General features: G+C 40.3%; 1 protein-coding gene across 11 annotated transcripts in view; it reads right to left on the minus strand.

Moving 5' to 3' along the window:
* Positions 1 to 25,974, minus strand: part of ncam1b (neural cell adhesion molecule 1b) — an 84,084-nt gene that overhangs the window by 14,175 nt on the left and 43,935 nt on the right. For 3 of the 11 annotated variants that reach the window (XM_054794412.1, XM_054794421.1, XM_054794422.1), the window contains exons 9-16: positions 23,377 to 23,400; positions 13,602 to 13,631; positions 6,890 to 7,040; positions 3,774 to 3,961; positions 3,485 to 3,581; positions 3,232 to 3,402; positions 700 to 828; positions 102 to 134 (exon numbers count right to left, since the gene is read on the minus strand). In XM_054794412.1, coding sequence (XP_054650387.1) covers positions 102 to 134; positions 700 to 828; positions 3,232 to 3,402; positions 3,485 to 3,581; positions 3,774 to 3,961; positions 6,890 to 7,040; positions 13,602 to 13,631; positions 23,377 to 23,400 — 823 coding nt within the window. The remainder of the gene's footprint in view (positions 1 to 101; positions 135 to 699; positions 829 to 3,231; positions 3,403 to 3,484; positions 3,582 to 3,773; positions 3,962 to 6,889; positions 7,041 to 13,601; positions 13,632 to 23,376; positions 23,401 to 25,974) is intronic. The other 8 variants (XM_054794418.1, XM_054794423.1, XM_054794420.1 and 5 more) reach the window with 6 other exon arrangements.

Genomic DNA, 25,974 nt, shown 5'->3' on the forward strand with positions numbered 1-25,974 from the left:
AGGTCACCATGTCTACCAACACACATCACTAAGTTGTAATTAGAGAGGCTACTAATCTTTATAGGCTACGCTCAGTCTACCGTCCTTACAACAGAACAAACCTGCGTCTCCTGAGAACAAACCCAAAACGTCGTCTTAGGACACAAAGAAAAACATATAAGTTGATCAGTTGCAAATAACCTTGATGTTAACACAAGGGCTCAGAAACATGTTTCAGGTCCTGAAATGTGCATCTCCTGCCGACAGAGGGGGCTGAAAGCTAAAGAATAGAATTCACATTTGCGTTTGGACTCAAGCTGGTTCACAAATGTCATGTCATCCATTGAGAGCCAATGCAGCACAATAATTATGTACACTCAAAATGGGGAGTAGGTGTTTACAAAGCAAAGTGGAGATGAAAAGTGGGCGCTGGAACATGCGTTGTTGTCCAGCATGAGTTTATTGGAGCTGTTGTTGACTTCAGGCAATAACAACAACGTTGGAGATGACCTTTAGCGCTCATATAATCAGCTATGGTGTGTGTTTTGTCAAACAAGGTAAAACAAACAGAAGGAAGGATTGTTTTAGCTTTGTTTAGGGTTCAGGGTTGTTCTTTTTTTCCATCCAACAGTGATTGATTTGGGCAATGATGCTTTGGTCATCAGGTAGAACACTGCTGTAATCAAGATGATGATGTAGTAAAATGGCTGAGGAACTTACGAACTGGCTGCGTCCGGAAGAACTCAGGCGGGCAGCTTTCACCTTCACCCTTGCCGTTGATGGCAAACATCTTCACTTCATAGTTGGTCTCCGGCTTCAGGTCTGTAATGGTCACCTCGCCAATAGAGCCTACCAAAATCAATGGTCAAGTTCAAGGTCATGTTTGAGGAGCAGTGAGGCGAACATATTGAAAATGCTGGTCTATCTATTTGTTGGCCTGGACCCATTTAACTTCTGATCTGATCTGGTAGCTTCATATTTCATTCTTCAGTTTTTTCCCTGCAACCCTGTTTACTGTTTGAAACAAAAGATTTAGTTGTGTGGTTGTTATGTCTCAAAAGTTGAGCTACTTCATGCTGCATCCATGTGAAAGACATTTTACTGTTTAGCGTTACAGTGAAATAGGCTGTTCGGTCTGATCTAAGTCTAAGACCTACAAGCCGAAACCTTGGCAAAAATGTGGATTCAATGTTATTTTCCTTGAAAGCTTTGTCTTTTTGAATGCATTTTTTGAGCTGCATAAGCAAGGCCTCTCAGAGCGCGACATTGCTGCTGAGGTTGAACGTAGTAAGACATTTGAAACTAGGGAGGTCCACATCCGATCTTCAGGATTTGGATCGCCTGCCGATCCACTGTATTTCTGAAGATTGGATAATATCAGCTTCCGGGCCGACCCGGTTGCCGTAACACGTTCGTAACACTGAGCCACAAAAAAAAGTTATATATTCTAGATCACACACAAATTGATCTATAAACATGTCAAATGATTAGTCCTACCCTAAAAGTATTTTGCATGCCCATTTTTTCCAATTTTAACTTTTATTGTATTAGGGACCTGATTCACGAGGTTTGTTACAAAAGCCAAACAATATTGTTGGTCATGCTGTGTAATGAAAAAGTAATTCAGCAATACTTTGGTTGCATTAATTAATTAATTTAATTTTAATGCTTTGAAGAGCTATTTTTATAACCATATTCCATTGCACAAATTCATGTTTGTAACAAAAGCTTATTATTATTACTGTTGTTATCTTCTTGCTTGTTTTTAAAAAACAAACAAACAAAAAAAAGATTGGTACCGGATCAAATCGGATCGGCGCTGCAAGACTATAAAAAAAATTGGATCGGATCGGAAGGCAAAAAATGTGGATCGTGACATCCCTATTTGAAAGTTCTTCAAAGATCCTGAGGGTTATGGAACAAAAAAGTCAAGTGGTAGACCCAAAAAATGTCAGCCAAGACACAGGACCGTCCTCGGCCCAAATGAAGGTTGTTACTGCTGCCGAGTGCAGTCCAATAACCATCAGACGCCACCTGCCAGAGAAGGTTTTTAAGAAGAAAAATCATCTTCAAAGGCCTCGTCTCCTTCAACGCCACAAAACTGCTTGTTTGTGCGAGAGCACCAAACATGGGACATTGAATGGTGGAAGCAAGTTTTATTTTCTGATGAGAAAAAAATGTAACCTTGACGGTCCTGATGGCTTCCAACATTACTGGCATGACAAGGAGATCCCACCTGAGATGTCTATCCACATGGCACAGTGGAGGGGGCGCCATCATGATCCTCCAATGAAACAATGGCGTTTCAGCTTGTGCAGGGGCGTCAAATGACAGCTGGCTATGTGGAGATGTTGCAGGGGGCATCCCTCATGGCTTGAAGGCCCTCGTCTGTGTGGTAATGACTGGCTTTTTCAACAGAACAACGCTACAGTTCACAATGGCCACCTGAAAAAGGACTTATTCCAGAGGAATAAGGTCACTCTTTTGAACCATCCTGCATGTTCCCCCTAAATCCATTTGAGAAAATTTGGGGATGGATGTCAAGGGAAGTTTACAAAAATGTATGTAAAATGACAGTGGATGCCTTCCGTGAAGCCATCTACACCACCTGGAGCAACATTCCCACTAGCCTCCTGGAAACACATCAAGCATGCAAAACCAATTTTTGAGGTGATTAACAAGAATGTGACCAGTCCAGTGTGTACCCTGCCTCTCGCCCAAAGTCTGCTGGGATAGGCTCCAGCATACCCCCGCGACCCTAGTGAGGATAAGCGGCATAGAAAACGGATGGATGGATTAAAAAGAATGACGCAGCTACTCGTTACTGACTCCTTTTTTGAACGGTTCATTTCTAGGTGGGTTTCGGGTTTTTTGGAGCTATGGTCTTTAAACTTTTGATCAGTCGATGAACAGCCTATTTCACTTTAATACGTGTTTAATAAAGTAAATTGCTTAATAAATAATAAATTGCTTACTTTGTACATGTAGAAATTAATTTCTACATGTAATTTCTTACAATTTTTCAACTAGTCTTAAAATTTGGATCAGGAGTGTAATCAGCGTTTACACTATTGCGTTATATGGTGAAGGGCATTTGTGTATTGACGAAGGGTGTGGCTTTATGTGATGATATAAGGATAATAACAAAATAGTCACTTGCCTAATACAGTAATGGTATGTTTATTTAATTCCATCATTTCTACTGTTGAACTGCCACTAGTTATTTCCATGATTCATATTTCATCTTCATACCGTCTTTAAGCTCATATATCCTCTGTGACCAGCTGCCCCTGCCTTGCATCCTCCACGCGGCTTTGTACATTAAGACAGGCACACCTCCAGTAGACTCGGGCCCCTCAAACTGAATGAGTGCAGTGGTGGAGAAAGGTGTCACCTCGTTGATGAATGGAGATGATGGCACCTCTAGGAAAAAGGTGAGAAAAAGAGGATGTGCTTGTTAGATTGCTGTGGATCGGACTGTTTTGTTTTGTTTCCTGTGACTGACCAGCCTGAATGAGGAGGAACTCTTTGGACTCTGTGCCCATCTCATTAGAAGCGGTGCAATTGTAACTCCCAAAGTCATTCTCCGACAACGGTGTAACCTGAAAGAAGGGAAATTAAACCGTTCTTATAGTATTCTATTTTTATTTGTTGCCGTGGGTTTCCTGCCCCTGAATTATTCACGACAGAGCTGAAAGAAAAAAAAATCCTTGCTCATTAAATGTTGATGACGCAAAGAAGTGCCCATTGTTGTGTATGTATTTTTTATAGATCGCAAAATCACGTGCGTATACCTGAAGGTAGCTCGCTGATGCAGAGCGGAAGATTTTAATATTGCTGGTGTTTTCATTTGGCAGCGTCAGTCCGTCTCTCAGCCAGGTGATGGTGACTTCGCTGGGGTGAGCCTGCACTTCGCAGCTGATGTTGACAGCGTTTCCCTCCCAGGTGTACAGTGCTACTTCGCCGTTGATCTTTGGAGTATCTTGGAAGAAATATAACAAATTATTGCCAAGCTGCTGAACACTCATTTAACTGTGCCTTGAGAGTAAAATGCATCCACGTGCTTTAATAAAATAGGGGTAAAGGAGTGTATTGTTGCACTTGTGTTAAGCTATGATGGTGGAATCATAACAATCGCGATAGAGAGAGAAGATGAAAATGTATTGGGTTATTAAAAAGATAAAATATGTTGTCTGATATTAATGTTCAAAGCATGGTTTTTGCATTGGAGTAATGCATCACGGCATTTAGTTAGAGATGACGGAGGTGTGTGTGTGTGTGTGTGTGTGTGTGTGTGTGTGTGTGTGTGTGAAACCTTGAAAATCACGCTGCATTGATAAATTTTTTTTAAAGCATTTTTCCCATTTTGTCATTAACTGGTGCCAAAGCAGAGTGTGTTTTATGCCACTGCATGGAGGTTTAAAGTAGAGTTAATTACAGCTGGCAGGGTCTCGTGCGCAGATGCAAACGTGTGAGGGTGTGAGAAATCGCTGCTACTCAACAGGCCGAGGTGGCCTGGGGGAGGGCGCATCTTTATTTGACGTCACTGAGAACACGCCGCCATTTTCAGCCTTTTTTTTTTTTTTTTTGACAGTAGGATCAGTTTGAAAAATTGCAGGCAGTAATGTAACCAAGGAGCCACCAACAGTGAGCTGTCAGATGAAGCGCTGTAGGCGACAGGCTGCATATCTCCAGCCCCGCCGTCAGGTTACCGTAACGTTTGACTGTGCTCGGCTGATTTTTGTAGGCTTGTGTCGTGCAGAGCCGTAAAATCAGATCAAGCGCGCTCCAAATGCTACCACCAAAAAAACTTCAGGTCAAATCACAGTAGCTTGGATTTTAACATCTTTGTTAGTACCATAACTGCAGTTCATGTCACTGGTGTCATATAAACTAGTGTGAAACCTCTAAGTTTGGGTATAGTCTATTCCTGTTTTTGCCATAGGAAATCAAATCTAGCTACATTTGTAACTGTACAGGTAATTATTAGTCAACACTATCATACACGTGTAACAATAAGTTAACCGCACAGTAAAATATGGTAAAAAACTCACAGTGGGATCACTGTATTGGTCGTGAGACTGCACACAAATCTCTTTCCAGTGTACATATTGCATGTTTTTGTATTATTTCAACTGTCAATGCAGCCATATCATTCTGAGAAGCCAGAACAGGGAAGTGTGTACAGTCAAACCTTGGTTTTCGACGAAAATGTCTGCCAACGTATCTCGGTTATCGTACAATTTTCAGCGTAACAAACTAGTCCGTTTGCCCTGTACTGTATCATTCCACGGAATCGAGTCCCCAGTTGTTGACTCAGTCTCTGTGCATTTTTTTTTATGGAAAGTGACCGCTAAATAACACGCCATGGGGCCAAAGAAAGTTGTGAGTGCCAGCAGTTTGATAAAGAAGGTGAGAAACAATATTGAAATCAAGAAATAACTCATCGCAAAGTAGTATGTATGTTCGTATCAACAATAAATTCCGCCCTGGAAAGATCCCCTCCTCCCTCTTTCCGCTTCTCGCAAAATGTATTTAAAAATATATATTTTTAGGTGTTTGGAAGGGATTCAATGGATTTACATGATTTCCTATGGGAAAAACTGCTTCGGTTTTTGTATGTTTCGATTTTTGTCTGACTTTTTGGAACAAATTTGGAACGAAAACTGAGGTGCCACTGTACAGTCATGGCCAAAAGTTTTGAGAATGACACAAATACTAATTCCGCTGCCTCACATTTTATGACGACAATTGGCATACACTCCAGAATGTTCTGAAGAGTGCTAAGATGAATAGCAGTAAATGGCAAAGTGCCTCTTTGCTGTGAAAATGAACTTTATCTCAAAAAAACATTTCTACTGCATTTCATCCCTGCCACAAAAGGACAATCTTACATCAGTGAGAGCGTTAACAACGGTAAAGGCTGGAGATGGCTCTGTCATCCTTGTTGAGTGAGAATAATGGCCGCTTCAAAAAGGTGGGTGGTGCTTGAAATCTTTGTTTTTGCTTTGTTAAACATCATCGCTGAGCACAAAAAGGGTTTCCATGATGTTGGTGCCAGTATGATTGCACCTAAACCAAACATTTATCAGATCATCAAAAACTTCATGGAGAGCGGTTGAGAAGAAGGCTTCAGAGCGCACCAGAAAGTCCAGCAAGCATCTGGACTGTCTCCAAAAGTAGATTTAGCTGCGAGATCGGAGCACCACCAGTGCACGCTTGCTCAGGAGTGGTAGCAGGCAGGAGTGAGCGCATCTGCTCACACAGTTAAGCAAAGACTTTTGGAAGATGGCCTGGTGTCAAGAAGGGCGCATAGAAGATACTTCTCTCATCAGGGACAGACTGGTATTCTGCAAATAGAAGACTGAAGACTGGGGTGAAACCATTTCTCTTATGAATCTCCTTTGTGATCGTTTGGGGCATCCAGAAAAAAGCTTGTCCAGAGAAGAAAAGGTGAGCGCTACTATCGGTCCTGTGTCATGCCAACAGTAACGCATTCTGAAATCATTCTTCTGTGGGGTTGCTTCTCAGCCAAGGAAGTGGGCTCACTTACAATTTTGCCTCAGAAAACAGCCATGAATAAAGAATGGTACTAAAACAACCTCCGAAAGCAACTTCTCCCAACTTTTGGCCATGACTGTACTACTTTCCTTTTTTTTGCAATAAGGTGGTCATCTCATTTTTCATCTTTGCTATCACTGATACCGGTCTCCCGTGGAATTTTTTTTTTTTTTTTTAACACAACAAAGCAAAAAAAAATGTGCAGCTTATGTGCACTTACAGTAGCTCTAAAATGTGTTTTTGTCTTATGTGACATCATGCATGATTACATTTTTTTCTAATTCCCACTAGCTCACCTTTAGAGCTTCTACCGTCTACTTCTACAACGGACAGAATTTCTAATACTTACAGCGGACCTCCAGATATGCAATCTGATCGTCCTCCCCAATGGCACTGCGTGCTGAGCAGAGGTACTGGCCGGCGTCTGTATACTTGACGTACTTTAGCGTGAGCGAGGAGACGCGAGCATCGCTCCTCACCACCACGGCCCCATCCAGACTCTAAACACAAGCAGAAAACGGTCTGGTTAGTGTGAAAATAACATCCTTAACATCATTTGCATGTGCTATTCTTATGGCTATACTGTAATGCTGGTTTACATAATGCAGAGGAGTCAAGTAAAAAATATATGCACCCTGGAGGAAAAAAAAGCTGCCTTTTAATGAGCAGAAAAGACATTTGATTACAGAGAAGGCAACAGTGCTCTCAGTAAAGATGTGGAAACGTAAGAGCACATCTAACAGTAGCAGGGAGCTGATCAATAATTCATGACAGGAGGAACCATGTAGAGCTTTCCATTCGGAGTGCTTAGCAACTTGTGACAGCACTGCTTTACCTTAAGCCAGCGTTGCACTTTTACATTCATGCTTAAGGTTTATTTCAGGGTCATTTCTGCTGCATTTTTTTTTTTTTTTTTACTAAATTGCATGTGTATTTCTAGTCTGATTTGGCTACAGTGCTTTCCAAATGTGTGAGGAAGAACGTGTTGCACTTCTTGGAGGCAGGAAAATGACAACAAGCAGCTGGCTAATGAGTTATGTAAATGACTTCTCTCCTGATACGACTTCTGCTTTCACCAACACCTGATTTAAGTAGCTTCCTCACCTTCAGGGTCAACAAGTGACACTTAAACTGTGGTGCATTTAAAAGAAAAATCTCCTGTGTCCCTTTTGACATTGTCGCTAATATTGCTGCTGTGTCCTGAAGATATTGTATTTTAGCTGCAAAGGGCTATCATTTCATACCAACCTAATGATACCGATTACATTAATGCATGAAGCAACTGTTTCTCTGCAGTTAAGATAGCAAGTAATTGCCTCCTGCAAGTGCTGATTGCGGTTTTAGGAATTTTTCGACATGCACGGTTTGATTGTTTGCAAATAGCAGAATATAAAAATTGTCTTTGAGCTGTTTTTTCTCTGGCCAAGCCTCAATCCATATTTTTAGCCTAATTAAGGCATTTAGCACACGCAAATGTTTTGAAATAGTCAGTTGGTTTAGTTTTGTTTTGTGGATTGCTCACTTCACAAGGTGCAACAGAACTAAATGCCTAAGCAGCTCTGTTCAGTGCTTTCCGCGTGGCTTAGGTCCAAGCTGCAGGCAAAACAATGCCGTGGATGTTTTACACATACTGATTGAGGAGGCAGCCTCGGCAGCCATGTAAAGAGAAACCTTGCTTAGTTTGTATTCAAATTCAATAGGCCACGCATGTCTGGCGCATTCATTATGCATAGTGGCTAGAGGGACTGGAGCAACACTTATATAACACAATGGCCTTTTATTCTGACCCCTGTGCAAAAAACATTCTCCATTAGACTCCAACAAATTCCCCCCTACGTACACCATGAAGTCTACATTTGTTTGTAATTTAATCAATATTGATTCTTGTTTTGAACAAAATTGCCTTCATTTTCCTGTCAGCTGCAGCTGACTACTGTCTACACAAACTGTGACCATACTTCCTTCTATCGAGGAAAAGGCTTCTTGAGACGTCATCTGTACTTCTGTGTAGAAGGTGTCGGACGTTTCGCTCCTCATCCGAAGAGCTTCGTCAGCAAACTAATAAGTGCTGGTAGCTTAGGCCTTAAATACAGTAAGAGTGGGCGGAATTGGTGTGCCAACACCCTCCTCCTATTGGTTCGTTACACTAAGCCTGGGCGGAGCAGTGGTATAATCCTATCCTGTTATTCACACCTACGATAAAAGGGAAGTGTCGCTCCCTGAATTGGGTATGAACGACTCTGATACTGGCTTGTTAGCATCTATTGTTCTGGCTCGGCCCTGCCTTCACCTCATTTGCAAGACTAAGAGCTGTGGGTTTTGGTCTCAGTAACCTGCTGAACACAGGGTCCAAATTAAACCTCAAACCACCATTCCGATTCAATGATGGGTTCTGTTGTTTGACAAAAATAGCTTCCTTTACTCCTCTTTCAAACCATCTGTTTTCTTTGGCCAAAATCTTTACCTCGCTGTCCTGAAAAGAGTGATTGGTAGCTTTCAGGTGTAGATGTACTGCTGATTGAGGACCACTAGCATTGTCCCTGCGATGTTGATAAAGCCTTTTTTGGAGCATTTGCTTAGTTTCCCCAATGTAGTGCTCTTTGCATTCCTCATCTTTACAGTGGATGGAATAGACCACATTGCTCTGTTTCTGGTTTGGAGCCTTGTCTTTAGGATGCACTAATTTTTGTCTCAGGGTATTTACTGGTTTGAAATAGGTAGGAATGGCCATATGGCAACACAAAATTCCTACCTATTTCAAACCAGTAAATACCCTGAGACAAAAATTAGTGCATCCTAAAGACAAGGCTCCAAACCAGAAACAGAGCAATGTGGTCTATTCCATCCACTGTAAAGATGAGGAATGCAAAGAGCACTACATTGGGGAAACTAAGCAAATGCTCCAAAAAAGGCTTTATCAACATCGCAGGGACAATGCTAGTGGTCCTCAATCAGCAGTACATCTACACCTGAAAGCTACCAATCACTCTTTTCAGGACAGCGAGGTAAAGATTTTGGCCAAAGAAAACAGATGGTTTGAAAGAGGAGTAAAGGAAGCTATTTTTGTCAAACAACAGAACCCATCATTGAATCGGAATGGTGGTTTGAGGTTTAATTTGGACCCTGTGTTCAGCAGGTTACTGAGACCAAAACCCACAGCTCTTAGTCTTGCAAATGAGGTGAAGGCAGGGCCGAGCCAGAACAATAGATGCTAACAAGCCAGTATCAGAGTCGTTCATACCCAATTCAGGGAGCGACACTTCCCTTTTATCGTAGGTGTGAATAACAGGATAGGATTATACCACTGCTCCGCCCAGGCTTAGTGTAACGAACCAATAGGAGGAGGGTGTTGGCACACCAATTCCGCCCACTCTTACTGTATTTAAGGCCTAAGCTACCAGCACTTATTAGTTTGCTGACGAAGCTCTTCGGATGAGGAGCGAAACGTCCGACACCTTCTACACAGAAGTACAGATGACGTCTCAAGAAGCCTTTTCCTCGATAGACAACTCCTGTACGACTGAGAGCCTACACAGACGCATTGCGACCATACTTCCTTCTATATTGGCAGGGAGTGTCTTTATTCGTCTGGCGAGATTTGCAGGTGTCTATTAGGAGTAAAGCATCCATTTATTTGTACGGTGCAATTGTATTTTTATACTTTTTTTTTTACACATAAATAATCATAATTAAAATAATAGACCATAAATGCTGCAATCAAGACCTCTATTCAAATAACCGCAAGGGTCTCTAATGAGAGCTGGGTCCAAAAACCTTGACATTAACAGCTATGGCTATTTGTAAACGCTTATTGTTTTTTTTAATTAACACCACAAGATGACAGTAGATGCATTTCCGGTATCATGAGTGGTCAGTTTGGTTGCTATACTCAGCTGTTGGTGTGAAACTTGCTGTTACACTTGCCCTTCTGGTTACCACTAATTAATCAGGAATATTAATGCTGGGTATGAGTTTGCTCCTTACCGCGATTACAACAATGGTTCTGTTGCTGTTGTGTTGTGCTATATACAGTGCCTGTTAATATAAGAGAGGTACATTTTCCGTTCTACTTTCTCATGCAGTCCAAATCATAAATAATGTTAAAATTAAAGTTTTTTTTAATCCTCCCCTTCATTGATGACCGTCGTCTTGTGAGCGGATCGTTCTTTTGTTCTGATCTGTCATTATTTTTTTCATAATTTGCTCCGAAATTTCTCTATAAACACCACAGTAAACTTCAGCTTTACAGATGTCATGTTGGCCCTGCAGGCTGTTTGCTGTGGTAATGATGTCTGCTGCACCATATATAAATAAATATAAATATAAATATAATTCCAACCACATGGTGGTGTGGCTCTATTTGTACATCTGGATGACATTGGCATTATATATTATATATAAAGTAAACAATATACACGTACCGTTTTTTTCGGACTACAAGTTGCACTGGACTCTAAGTTGCATTTATTTTGAAATTTATATTAAAAAATTCAAGACCAAAAAAAGACATTTCATCTGGAAAGGCAAGATATTCAACTCCATAACAGCACGTAGAACAACAGGCTGAAAAGGTGTCCGGTAGGTATCACGCAGTAACACACAGTTATTCAGCTACACGAGGCAGCGAGTCTAGCAAACAAGTTACCAGTAAGCAAGTTCACCAAGCCCCCGATCTCATTTCACATTACTGAATCCACTGAATCTTTCATCTGCTAGCCTAAAGCGCCCTCTCCGGCTGTCGACGGTAATGTTCACATCTTGGTTCGTGACAGTCAGTATGAATTAACATTAACACATAAAACATGTTGAAATACAGTATTTTCAGTCATCTCTCACTCGCTCTATTGCATTTTTTCCAAAATGAATTAATTCATAAATGATCATTTGTGGTTGACTATGGCCTATTATTAGTGAAAAATATTGAAGGACAGGTCTTATGAAGGATTCTTCACTGGTCACTGGTCAGCAAATGTTATATTGATGAGACATTACCTTACATTTCATTACCTTAGCTTGCACTGCATGGAGTCAGCCATGGATGCAGAGTGAAAAAATTGTTCTCTCATTCTGTGTGGAAGTGGTACATTTTTTGCATCTTACTTTGTCCTTCCCCACTCAGTTTCAAACCCTGTCTTAAGTTTAGACTAAATAAATTGGAGGTTAGCTCTGCAACTTGCTGTGCTTAAAGCAGTGGCCGTCTCGTGTCCCTGCAGAGATCCCATAACCTGCGCATTGGAGTTGTGCAATGTAGTGTAAACAAATATAGCAGTAGTGCTAATCAAGTGGCAAACATCATAGGGAGGAAGGATGACAGACTATCAATCTTTTTTTAATACCATGCGATCAACCCACATTATGTTCGAGATACACCCACAAGGAACTTTCCCAATGCTAACGTGTGAGTTATAATGTCTTATTATTGCTTATCGTCTCAACTAAGTGTAGAAGTGATTCTAGTGTTGTTATTTAATGTCTAGAGGGCTCTAATAATGGTAAAAAAAATATGTTTTTTGCTCTAGCTCTTAATATCGAATCCTACTTTGTGGAAATTCACTCATCGCAGTCGGGTCTGGAACCAATTAGCCGCAATAAACGAGGGAGGACTGTATATATTGACTGTATATATTTTTGATATATAAGTCGCAACTGACTATACAGGTAAGTCACAGAACCAGCCAAGCTATGGAAAAAAAAAATGTGACTTATGGTCCGGAAAATATGATGCTGGTGTAAAGCACAGATGAAAATTACCAGTGCTTCCCATAAATCACCCAAAAGTGACTGCTGAGCTCTTCTATAGCGTCCTTGCCTTAACAGTAGCCTGGAGAAGACACTTGGAACTTTGGAGCGTGAAATGGGGAATACACAACGGGACATGTTAAATTCATGTCTCACCAAATCTTAACTGGCCCAGCATACATAGAACCAAACGCTTCCCCTCTGCAGCTTTCCCAATGAGCTCGGCACATTTGGCAGTAACATGCTTGGCACGCACACACTCCTCTGTGCCCATAACTCTTCTCCCCTCTGCCTGCCTGCTATTATGGGATGCCTCCAGACACACACAAACTAGGTGCACTGAAACACCATGTCATTCCGTGGCTGATGACCACGAATGTTTCCCAGTCAGTCTGAAAATCATGTTGCTGCCATAATCTTTTAAATACCGTACAAAAAACAGAAGAAAAAAAACATGTCCACAATTCTCCATAGGTCGACTCTTAGTAGGTGTGCTGATACAAATCTTGTAATTGTTATTGTGCTGCATTATAGAAGTCCACACCTCGCCTCCAGTCAATTTTCCATTCAAGTACTGTTTTGTCCTAATGAATGAATTTCAATCCCCAAACACTATACCCCACACAAATAAAAAGGCTATTTAAGGGACCAGCCGTTCAAAAAAAACACACACTCTTTTGTTGTGCTACACAAGTATAAATAACTGCAATATTTCATCTTGATGTTAGAACAGTGGTCAGTTTATCATCACTGGCTTGCCATTTGGGTAAACAAACAGAATTGGAGAGTGATTTTCCGTTTATCGCATGGGTTCACTTCTATTTATTAAACATGCGAAAGATACAAGACAAGTAAACTGGAGAAAAGCTGGCGTCTTGTTCTTTTTTCACAAACAGTCCCTGGCTGTGAGGCACGTCTCCTTGCGTAGAGGCAAACACCATGGAAAAACTGGAATGAAATGCTGGCTCAAGACTGAGTGAGATATAAATAACATGCCAAAGTTAGATTTTTCTTTGAAAACTAAACCCAACTGGTCGATTTCATCAATGCTGTCAACTGTAGAGCCACAAAACCGACAGAAATAAGATCTAGCCGGGCAAACGCTTTGCTTTAAGATGAACAAGGGGATAATGCAAGTGATAGAATGTGTTTATATGAAGAATAAGTAAAACACCAGAGGCTTTTCACTTGCTCATTTTGGCTACGGTGTTTATACACTACTTATTTGAAGGATTCTGATCTGCATCAATCCACAAATGCATTCGACTCCCTGACATGGGGAGATGGATGATAGTAGAGAAAAAGTCATGCATTTAGAATACCTTGTGTTGCTCGGGACGAGTCCATGATGCCTGTAGAGGACAGAGAAAGAACAACAAACAAAAAAAAAAAGGCAGAGTAATTCTTAGAAGGCAATCCTTGTGCAGGCAAAAGCTTGGGTGCTGCAAATTGTAAAAAAAAAAAAAAAAAAAAAAAAGTATTAAGTGTCATGATTTTTTTTATTTATTTAGAATACCTGTGCTGGAAAGTTGGATTACGTTAAAAGAGTCTACAAATGCAATGGGGCTTTGCTGTTAATGTTTTTAGTCGAGGCGTCTATTGTGTGACAACAAAGGCTTTGATTTAAAAAAGAAATCTTTTTCCAAATCCCTGGTGTGTCCTTTTCTTTACTCCGTATTGGACAACACTGCTTCTATAAGTACGTCTACTGGCGGCATGATAGCCTAAATGCCTACAAACGTAAGATAAAGTCTTTGGTTTATCAGGAGGAGGCGTAACAAAAAAAACTCCTTTTAAGATTCCCAGAATTCTCAATCCGTTTTCTTAGAGCTTTAGCTATTAGACTTGAAGACACAATGATAGTCCTAAGACAAAGAAGGGCGCACTACATTTGCTTTTTGGCTGTTCGCAGCCAAGCATGTGCACTCAAGCGGCAAAACTGAAGAATATGCAGAAGTCCTTAGGGCTTACGAAGAAGCGGGTTTCTGTTTTTTCCAAAGTATTTCTTGGCAATTATTTTAGTTGTGGAAGCTATGGGCTTTTAGAAGGTGCTGTTAATTAAGTCATTTGACTTGTTTAAATTAATAATTGAAATGTAATTATTAAAAATGTAATAAAATTATTTTAACTATTTTTATTGACTAATGTTCATAAATGTTAGTTTTAATACATATTCAACTACTATTAGTACACAGGCATACATACATACATATACTGTATATATATATATATATACATATACATATATATATATAAATTACAAAATTAGGAGATAATTAATAAATCAATTAATAATTTACACATCCCTGAAGGTTGAAGCGGCTGTATGACACAGTGAGCGGCTGACAATAAATTTCGAATGTACTGCAAGCATAAATATCCCACTTTTTGTTGTTGTTAGCTAAAGATAGCGATTTGGCAAAGTTTAGCAACTGTAACAACAGCATGACTGCTTTTGTGCTACGGTACTCCACTACTCTGGAGATCTCTAGGGTGAGTCGAACTTCGATGATAAAAACGTTCAAAGGTTCTCTCTGTTAAACAAACACATCATTTTCAAGTGCTTATTAACAAAAATGAGGCTGATTTTGTATCAAAATGGATATTTAAATGTATGCTCAGCAGCAGATGTGGGCACCCTCATGTAGTCAGAATGCTACAGTCCTGATCACATGACATTTTCGTTTGATTCAACAGCAAGATAGTTGAATCCAACTCCTCCGAATCGAATCATTGAATATTCACCTATTTTAAGACACCTGTAAGAAATGTAGACATTTTTTGTTCTTTCTGTCTTTTAAACCACTATTGCTAACATATGCTAGCCTGTGGTTGTGTTCTTATACTTTTTGGTTGGAATAAAGCCAGAGACATACAGCAGCTTTAAAGGTCCCATATTGTACTATTTGTCAACTATTTTAATTAAGTCTCAAAGGTCCCACAATTGTGTTTTAAAAGTGTGTTGGCCAAAATCTAGCCTTGATGCTGGAATTTAGACAGTTTAAACGTGCTTTTAGTAAGCCCTACTGGGAACGTGCAGGTTTGTGTGTCTGTAGCTTTAATGCTAAGGAGCTGTCTTTGGCCTCCAGTGTTTGACTCCAAGAAGCGCTATTGTGCACTTCATACACCTTGTCCAATGTAATAGATGTCACATAGTATAACATAAAACAACGTAACATTAAGGAGTGGGACAGGAGGACACAAACATTGGCAACGCTAGCATAGCTACTGTATGTGTGCTACAGTGCTAACATTACACTCATGTTAGATTAGCCTCTTTGCTGAAGAAAGTAAAAATGATCAAACGCACAGCTCCTACTTCGGTAGCTGACTTTACGGATAAGCTGGCAGAGCTTTGGGCTTTATTTTAGGATGTGTAGAGAAGCCTGATTTTTAATAAAACGGTCCTCAGTGAAGTTGTGGGCGTATACACGGGGCGGATCCATCTAGCCAGGGGCAGGTCAGAGGTGGTATCACATCCATGAGAAAGGATGGTTTTTGTTCAAAACATGGACCAAGTGAGGGAGACAAGATTTTCGTCATGTTCAGTGCTCAAAAAAACAGGCTCTAGGGACACATATTAATATAAGTATTTTTAAAGTATTTTTTTCATAACAGGGGATCTTTAGATTAGGTTGTATTTCATGACTCATGACTGATGCAAACAGTTGTATCAGTAACAAAAGCACTTTTTTTTTTAACTGTTAAGATGTTTAAACACATATAAACTCCCTAAGCTGCTATAATTTGACCTATGTCGGCAAGAGCAGAGCATTGTTATGCATGGTTATGTTGCTATTTAATGGGCCTCTTTTCATGTTTGTATGATATTTCATTTCGACAACATGGTGGCTTTTGTATTTTTGTATTTACCAAAAAAAATCATTTTTTTTAAGTAGAACACTTTGATGAGAAAGTGACACATTTAAGATGCTACACAGAAGAAAGCCTTTCAAGCTACTTCGGACAACATGCTATGTCTCACACAGAAATAAAACCAAGTCAGCAAGACAAGAAGCGTCACAGAAGGCATGCTCGGAGGAGAAAACGTTAAAGCGTGACAGTGAGATGTGGTCAAACAGCGACAGTATTTCATCAGGTGAAACATCAAGAACCTTTCAAGTAAGTGAAGGCAATCAGCTGGAATAACTGTCAGGCAAAACAGTGAATGAAACCATCAGTAAATTCACGAGCCGAGTCCATCTTTAAATTAGCCTCACATTGTAAATGCAGTCCAACCATGCAGGGCGACTGCAGACTATTTAATGAAAATTTGAGGTTCTGAAACAGAAAAGTGATGTAGATGTATCTCTACACAAAACAACTGTTACGTAATCATCAGTCATGCGCGATAGAAACCAAATAATTTTGCCCTATCGCGATAATGCATGTTGATGACACCACCTAGATGGCAAACTGCAACGCATCATCAATGTAATAAGTGAACGTGGCTGAAAGCAAACAGGAGCTACCGGTCGATCACGATGGTAGTGTGGGACGATCGCATAAACGTCACTTTGTCGATGTCATATGACATCAGTCAGCTGACATTAAGCTCCCCTCCTGATTCACTGGTGCTCCCCCGCGGCAAAGATTAAGTAGTGAACAGACGTCTAAAGCTACACACAGAGATGCAACTTCCATCTGTTTATTATTCTGACTATGGATAAACTAACTGAGCGGTAAGTTGCCTATACCTATAATAAAAGTTATCTGTTCATTTGTAGCAAATGCATATACCCAACTCTATGTAGCTATTTTGACTGACATACAACTCAAGTTGTATACACATATATTGAGGAATTATGAGTATTTATGTTTATTAACATACTGAATGGAACTGTGAAATGATATGAGCTGCTTTGATTACCTGTAAACTCTGAAACTATGAATGTGAAATAGTAATCATTAATATTTAGTATAGCAGTTTGAAAGTTTACCGGTTTATATATGTGTTATGTTTTATAGTAAGAAATAAATCATGTAGACTTGTAACTTGCATGCTGAAAAAGTCCAAATTAAAAGTAGAGCTGTGTTCAGAACGTGTGTATTTATTTGCCCAGTGTTCAATCACCGCCACTTCTTAAGAAAACATGCAAAAACTCAACTGCAAAATGTTAAGTTCATGAAAAATAGTGGCAAATAAAACCTTGCACTCACCTCAAATATGTCAGTAATAACAATCGTGAGGACTGGACACCACATGGTTTTTAGATATCAATACATAACTCATGTTTTATTCACATGGAGTAATTTGGCCCCATAGCTATGCCCTAGCTTCTTGCTTTGCAGCTGTTAGGAGCAAAACAGAAGTTTTTCACAATGCGTCCCATGCTAATTAACGCGTGTGACAGCGACGGACACAAAAGGTAATGATTGTTATTGGATTTCCAACATTCCTGTAGTATTTTGTCAATATTATCTGTTTGGCAAAAACTGTGTGCATATTTTGCAAACAGCACATCAATAATGACTTCCACTGGATATCACTTTACAGGATGCAATTACAGATAATATCAGATCCTACTCAATAAAACCATGATACTCCTGTCAGATTTTTGTGTCCTTTTTTTCTCCAATGTCCAGGACTAAATCATCAATCAAGAAAACACCAAACATTATCCAAGATTAATTTTTTCATCACGATACCGCAATCATGTAAAACATGGAGTTTCCATGTAATAATTTCAAAACATGCATAGATTAGAAGATCCTAGTAAAGATCTCGGCAGGTTAGGAGAACGTGTCATGTACCCACCCTTGTTTCCTTCCTCCATTAAAGAAGTCATTTCTTGATCTGTTGATCCTCAACTTTGTGTCAAGCAGGAAATGGCACAGCATCTCTGACACTTTTGAGGGAGGTGGACTCTTTGTAAATCTCCCCTTTAAGAAGGGCAGACAAGTTCTAAATAGGGTTTAGGTCAGGTTAGGAAGGGGGCCATGACATTTGTTCATTTTTGAGGTCAGTTAAATGTCTTATATGACCCACTTTGCCTTAGGAAAATATGCTGTCTAATAATTATGCACCTGGGGTGTTGGTCCACGTGGTCTATTCTTCGATTGAGGCCACATCCTCACATACCCCCAGATATGAAAATATGCATAATATGATCAAATATGAAACACTCACTTGCCTAATAACTGTGCACGCAGTGTATGATTGTTGCTGGCAGCAAGCACTCTTGGTGGTGTAATGTGGCTGTGTACTCGAAACAGCAGTTGCCGTGTGTCATCGCGGTGCTGCAGAAGAGCTATGCCCCTAATTTAAAAGGCGATCTAATAGTGTGGAACATCAGCACCTCATCCGCACATGAGTCTTCGGCTCAACGCTGCGGAAGCACTGCATCACTGTCATATGTACGACGCGTGTTGGTTTAAAACAAAGGATCGCAGATGCAACAAAAGGAAGAAACGCAATCAATTCCCCAAACAAAACTGCGGAATAATCCTAGTGACAGTGCCATTGGGACTCATTTTTGCACTCATTGTTATTCCCCCCGCTGATCTCCCTTCACTGTTGTGACGTGAAGTGGAACACAAGAAGACGACCGTGCTGACAAAGGACATCCCTAAACAAACACTCATAAATGTGCAAAACCCTGACAGCGTTGCAAGGTCCCCCTGTCTGACACAGACCTTGTCATTCAGTGCTAAGCCAAAGACCAACAACCTTGCGTCATCACCATTACCGAGCATGCATGACTGCTTTTTTGTTTAGCGAGAAGACAATAATTAAACAATTCAAGCTTGTCCCTGAATTCCAAACAGAGTCAACACATTGACTTTTTAGTCTTTAATAAGCAATCAAACAACTGGATTTCCTTTTTCCAAGTACATTGTGTTGAATTAGCAATCTGGACGCAAAACATACCAAATAGGACATGTATTGTTAATTGTGAATGAAACTAAACACTGATTTAATACTAATTTCCATCACAATAGTGATCACATAATCTACTACACAGTGCCAAATACACCCCTGATCCAAATGTTATTATGACTTGTTGAAAAATTGAATCTATCAGGTATTGAAGAATTTACATTTTGCACCGTTGGATCTTAAGGAAGTTCTAAGTAGAGCTTCAAAATATAAGAAAAGAAATGGGAGTCAGACAAAAAATGTTTGTGTAAGCAATTTATTGCAAACAAGCATTCAAGTGAAATAGGCTTGTTCACCAGCTTATCAAAAATTTGAGACCATAGCCTTTAAAAGCAAAAACCTTGGCAAAAATGTGGATTCAATGTCATTTTCTGTCAGGTATTCACACTGTCATGATCTCTTGATGGCAAAGGCAGAAAAGCTTTGTCTCTTTGAACACGGTAGGGTTTGTTGAGCTGCATAAGCAAGGCCTCTTGCAGCGCGCCATTACTACTGAGGTTGGACACAGTAAGTCCTTTGAAACTTCTTCAAAGATCCTGAGGGTTATGGGACAAAAAATTTAAGTGATAGACTCGAAAAAAATCTCACCGGCCCTGAGCTGGAGGATCCCATTGGCTGTCCGTCGAGACACAAGACGATCCTTGACCTAAATGAAGGTTGTCATTGGTGCCGAGTGCAGCCCAATAATTCGTCAGACGGCATCTGCGAGAGAAGGCTTTTAAGAACAAAAAACATCTTCAAAGGCCTCATGTCACAAAATTGCCCATTGGAATTTGCAGGAGAGCACCAAACATGGGACATTGAAAGGTGGAAGAAAGTTTTATTCTCTGATGAGAAAATGCAACCTTGACGGTCCTGATGGCTCCCAACCGTTACCGTTACTGGCATGACAAGGAGATTCCATTCTCGGCACAGTGGAGGGGTTGTGCTTCAGGTTGTGCAGGGGCGTCAAATGGCAGCTGGCTATGTGGAGATGTTGCAGGGGACATCCCTCGTGACTGAAGGCCCTCTGTGTGATAATGACTGACTTTTTCAACAGAACAACGTTGCAGTTCACAATGTCCGTCTGACAAAGGACTTCTTCCAGAGGAATAAGCTCACTCTTTAAGCTGCGTGTTCCCCTGATCTAAATCCAATGAAAACATTTGGGGATGGATGGCAAGGGAAGTTTACAAAAATGGACATTGGGTTCCAGACAAGGGATGCCCTCGATGAAGCCATTTTCACCACCTGGAGCAACATTCCCACGAGCCTCCTGGAAACATCCTGACATCAAGCATGCTCAAACGCTATTTGGGGTGATTAACAAGAATGGCGCAGCTCCTCATTACTGAGGTTTTGTTTTTGTTTTGTTTTTTTTTTCTATTTTTGGTCGGTTTCAGGTTTTGTTGAGCTATGGTCTTAAATTTTGAATCAGCTGATTAACAAACTATTTCAGTTTAATGATTGTTTGCAAAAAAAATGCTTATTCAAATTTGTTTTTGTCTCAACAGTGCAAAATATAATTTCGTGCAATTTTTCAACTGGTCTTAAAATTTTGATTAGGAGTGTAGTTCCAGATAATTAACACAAAGCCCAATAAGTGTTGGAATAAACTAGATTAGAATCCTCCTGGAGTCTTAATTAAGGGAGGTTTTGTAGACATATTAGTTTTATACTGCTATTTTAACGTACATAATTGCTGCTTTTATATTGTGAGATTTAGTAATCCCCCTCCTAAGCCTCACACAGAGCAAGCTACACATGTTATTGGACAGTGCCGCTGTGACTGTGCTTGTCCGTCACAGGTTACCGGCAGTGCAGTCACACACACAGATACATACAGTACGTACATACATACGTATATACGCACACACTATGCCGTCCCATTCGTTTCAATACAAGCACCATCAACACTATTGCTTCCGGGTTGGTTGAATACGTCCTGTTCAGTCACAGACTCATGTTGGTCATGTGACTGAAGCATTATGTAAGGAAACTAATGCACATAAAAAAGACTTATTGTTTGCATTTGGTTTAAATGTACGTATGTGGTGGATATATTTATATGATTATGTCTGGTTATATGATGGATTACCTATTTTTGTGATTGAATAATTAAGAGGACTATTGAAGCCCAATGAGAGGGGCTTGGTATTTATAAGGAGAGCCTTTTCATGCAGTTCGTCAGTCTACCAGAAGTTACAATGCAGGTAAAATGGTCTGTGGCTCTTCTTGTGATCCCAATGAATTGACTTTATAGGACCAGTAAGTGAAGGTAGAACCCTTTATTGTTTATGTCAGTGTGAATGTATTTTGGACATTTCCCTTTATTCTCTATTTTTGTAAATAGTTTTTGCACCAATGTAGGCTGCTTTTACACTTTAAAATGAAGCAATAAACATCATCTGAGCACTCAATTCTGACTTCTGCCTGGAGCTGAGTAGAGCCCCGCCACAGCCAACCCTGAATATTGTCATGTCTTAGCTTTTCTACAGTGAGAACAGTCGCACAAAGACGTCTTTAAGCAAAAGAAACAATGAATCTGTCACAGAACAGCAGCTGTAACTCGAGTTGCTTTCGGTTTTGTGTCCTGCAACAAAAGCTGTATTACAAGCAGAGCCACTGGGGGTTGGGGGGAAGACTTCCTGTCTGCAACTGGGAATGTTGTCTTCACCACATTCAGATGAATTAAGAACATATGAATGAATAAAGGCACATTTTTATGCCACTTGTGTGTGTATAATGTGCCCACTGAGCAAGACATGCCGCTGAGTAATAGACAAATACTGAAACTCTACCCTGGCCCACATTTGTCTGTCTGAAAGATACCATTTTATAATCGATATGCTTGCAAAGATGAACGGGCAACTCAGGACCGGTCTCTGTTATCCCTCCCCTGTTGAGAATGGTCTCTCTTCATCCCACACAAACTCCATCTCTTACAATTTCACCTTCATCCCATGGATGTTGTTTCATTGGATACACTCATCCTTGATGAAATACAGCTGTTATGATGAATACAGATGGCGTGACAGACGGATATCGGATGAGCAACTCAATAAGACAGTTACACAATTAGCAGCCATTTCTCCATGCATCTATTTTTTTGTAATGACAAATGCAGGAGTCTTGACAACACAGTCGTTCATTGGACTGCTTCTTTGAGGCCAGCTGTGCAGAGCTGGTCAAAGGTCTCGACACCATACTGGAGATGAGCAAAACACACTGTCACCACTGTGCAGGAATTGTTGCACGTCGACTGAACTGGTAGTAGCCTGTTTATTCTTTTTTGTGAGGGTTGAGAAGCACTCTGTGAAAGTAATTTCCTCAGCGGCCGCATGCAGACTTAATCTCTGCAGCCGCAATCGAGCTTGCCAATAAATGTTTTTAAGGCTGACAATTCAGATCAAGTTGTGTTACAGCAGCTTGGGTTTGCGTATGCTGCATGAAACTCTGGTCATTTTAACTAGATTAAATCAGAGGTGTGAACACTTAAAGTGCGACAGCGTGCCTCTGCATCGTGGGCGTGCTGGGATTGCACACGGAAAAACAGGCCTGTCGTGACATGCGTCATGTGGCGGCAGTGTTTTCTGCGCTTCAAGTGGCGCTCTGCTCGCAATCTATTTATGATGATCAAACACTCGGCCCTGCGAGCCTGACAGGTGGCTGTAAGAACATCATACTTCTGTCCACGCAGCGCGGTGTCTGCGTTCTATTGAATGTCAATTCAAACATTGACCAGCTGGAAAAATATGTCAAAAACAAACCTAAAAGCTGCTCCTGCAGCATCTTTACAGGCCACCACATCTAGAATTACACTTGAGTAGGCGAGCGTTTGACTCTCAAACAGCAGATTGGAAGGGGAGCGACACTTTATGTGGTCCAGTGACGACCACCACAATACTGTTAGACCATCTAGACAACTACTGTATGGAGATGGATGTGGATCAGGCAACCTCATGCTACGATGCAAAATGTGAGAGTGACAAATGGTGTTTCACTTCTGTTACGTGACGACAAAACCACATTTTTACCCAATCTCATGCCCCTACACACACCATCTATCCCAAGCTCAATGACTACTTTACACACTACACTTGGAGCGCATGCAGCAATCGAGTCAGTTTTATGAAACGTCTCGGAAACTTCTAGTAAAAATGGGATTATGTGATTTCAGCGGAAATCTGGAGGCACACTTTGCTACAGTACATTTCTGTGCCACGTCGATTTCATACCTGATAGATCCTGTTTAGGTGTGCCTGTAGGGAGAAAATGTAGTGCATGTAATGGACCGGCTCCACAATACCTCCGTGAAGTACACCATATCTCACAACGTTTTCCCCCTCATTACTTCTCAACCATAGCCAGCCCTTGGAGAAGCAGGCTACATGAGGGATTGTGAGGATATAGTAGGCAGGTGTTCATTGTTTTTTAATGGTTTCCCCATTAAACGTTATGGGAAATTCTACTAGAGAAGCATACAGTTGTGTCAAGGATGTAATGGAAAACAAAAAGCTAGCTCTTCACAGCAGTAGTGCAAGGACAGATTTAAAAGATGTCTGCTGTACAGTAGATCCCCACTTTTCGCAAGGGTTATGACCTGGGACAGCCCGCGAATGGCGGAAAAACGGGAATAATTGAGACGCCCATGAAAATGTCTATTTTGACACTAACACAGGGGTGTCCAAACGGTTTCCCATCGAGGGCCACATACTGAAAAATGAAAGAATGCAAAGACCACTTTGATATTAAGAAGTTATATATATTTCAAGTAAAAACTGCATCACAGCTTTGTGATATCGGTGAAAAAGCCTATTATTAGTATCAACGTCACTCTTTGCTCTTTTTTTCCCCTTTGTTCTTACATAATCTTCGTAGATTTTCTTCTTGGGATATTATGACTTGATTTCCATAATATTTTGACTTCATTGCCATAATATTATAACTTGTTTTTCCAAAATGTACAACTTTATTTGGTTTTGTTTGACTCTTTTGTCTTAATATTTTCAATATATGTTATAAATTTACAGCTGTTTTTTTCATTTCTGCTGTTATTTTTTTTTCCGTTTTCAAACAATTTCAACTTTCTTCTTGTAAATTTTCTTCTTGTAATTATGACTTTATTGCTACAATATAGAATATGACTGTATTCTCATAGAATTATAACTTTTTCCACAACCTAATTTTCCAAAAAATACATTATTTGCTGTTTCTCATATTATGACTTAAAAAAAAAATGATATTTCAACTTTATGCTACTAGAATGATGTTATTTTGCCCGCTAATATGACATTGTTATCAAAAATTATGTTTTTTTCTTCTTAGATTACAACTTTTTCCTCTTAAAATTTTGACTTTATTCTTGTACAATGACTGCTGATTTTTTCATTTTTACTGTTGTTTTGTTTTTAGTTTTCTTGTTAAATGATATTTTTAGAATGTGCCGTGGGTCAATAAACAACCAGCCATGGGCCACTAATGGCCTCCGGGCCGCACTTTGGACATCCATGGTCTAACACAATCCAACAGAATGTTGTCAAAGCAAAAGCAAACGCCTCCCTTATTCACAATGCAACCAAAAATGTGGGTATCAAAATTAATTTAATACTACTTTACAACCCACAAGTCACGCTGGGTAACTTCCTGTTGGAGGTATGCGCGTGGGCTTCCCATCATTCTTTGCGGGTTATAAATTTGTATAAAATAGTATTGTTTTACATGTATATTAGTGTGTAAGCATCTATTTTGATACCGCACAGTCCATGTTGTACAGTTTCATTGTGTATTCCACATGTGTTACTTGTGACTTGAAGTGAAGTAGGCATTTGGTTTGATAACCTCCTTCACTGCACAAAAAGAACACCTCCTCAAGCAAGTTTAAGTTTGCCTCGGACTACTTTCTGTGCAACCCGGGCTTTACCAATGTAGGGCAAATGAGATGAGTTTTTCTAACAATAAATAAGGAAATTATGGCAATTTTATAAGCAAAAAATGACGGGTTTTCTTACAAATACCAATAATTTGTAAGAATCATATGTAGACCACCCCTCTGCCTGGGTCAAAAGAATCGACTTGGGCATGAAATGCCTCCCAGTCCCGTTATACTGTGACTGGGAGTCTGTCTTTACAGAGCGATCTTCTCCAGCAGATATCTGCAGCTGAATGTCAGACGGACGCCCCGTTAAGTCCCCACTCAATGTCCTCCCCAACCCGCCCATGCTTGACAAAGGCGCCCATAAACATGGCACGCAACCAGTGGCGGCTTTGCAAGCAAACAGCACACAGAAGAGGTGCGTTCACGGCCATCGGGTCGTTACAACAAAGACCCGTGACACAATGAAAACGGCTCCGTGACCTACCAGTTCGCGTTCCCACAAATAAAAAATCATGTTTGATCAGAAATGAATGAGTGCGAATATGCGGGGATCCACTGTATACTGTATAAAAGCAGAATGAAGATGAGAGGATATATTTCAGCATAAAATGTAGGATACTTTCAATCACAAGCATGAGCAGAACAATGATGAATGTGATTGAAAAATGAACACTTGATCATTCAAGCGCTCGTTGTGGCAAAAACACAATAAGAAGCAGACGGCAGTTTAATAATGGCCTCTGGATGGTCTTTGGGAGAGAGGAATTTGGGTCGAGGATGTTGATTTTCTTGACATTTGGGAACACTTAAGTGGAATTTAATCTCCACATTGCCAGTTGAATGCAGTATTGTCGGGCTAACTGCGTGAGATCTGCCAGGCCATCTCCAGAGCTGCTAATTTAGGGGGAATTAATCGGCAATGCACAAACCTTGCAGAGTGCTTTGCCAACAAAATACC

This window comes from Dunckerocampus dactyliophorus, chromosome 12 (genome assembly GCF_027744805.1).
Source record: "Dunckerocampus dactyliophorus isolate RoL2022-P2 chromosome 12, RoL_Ddac_1.1, whole genome shotgun sequence".
Lineage (NCBI taxonomy): Eukaryota > Metazoa > Chordata > Actinopteri > Syngnathiformes > Syngnathidae > Dunckerocampus > Dunckerocampus dactyliophorus.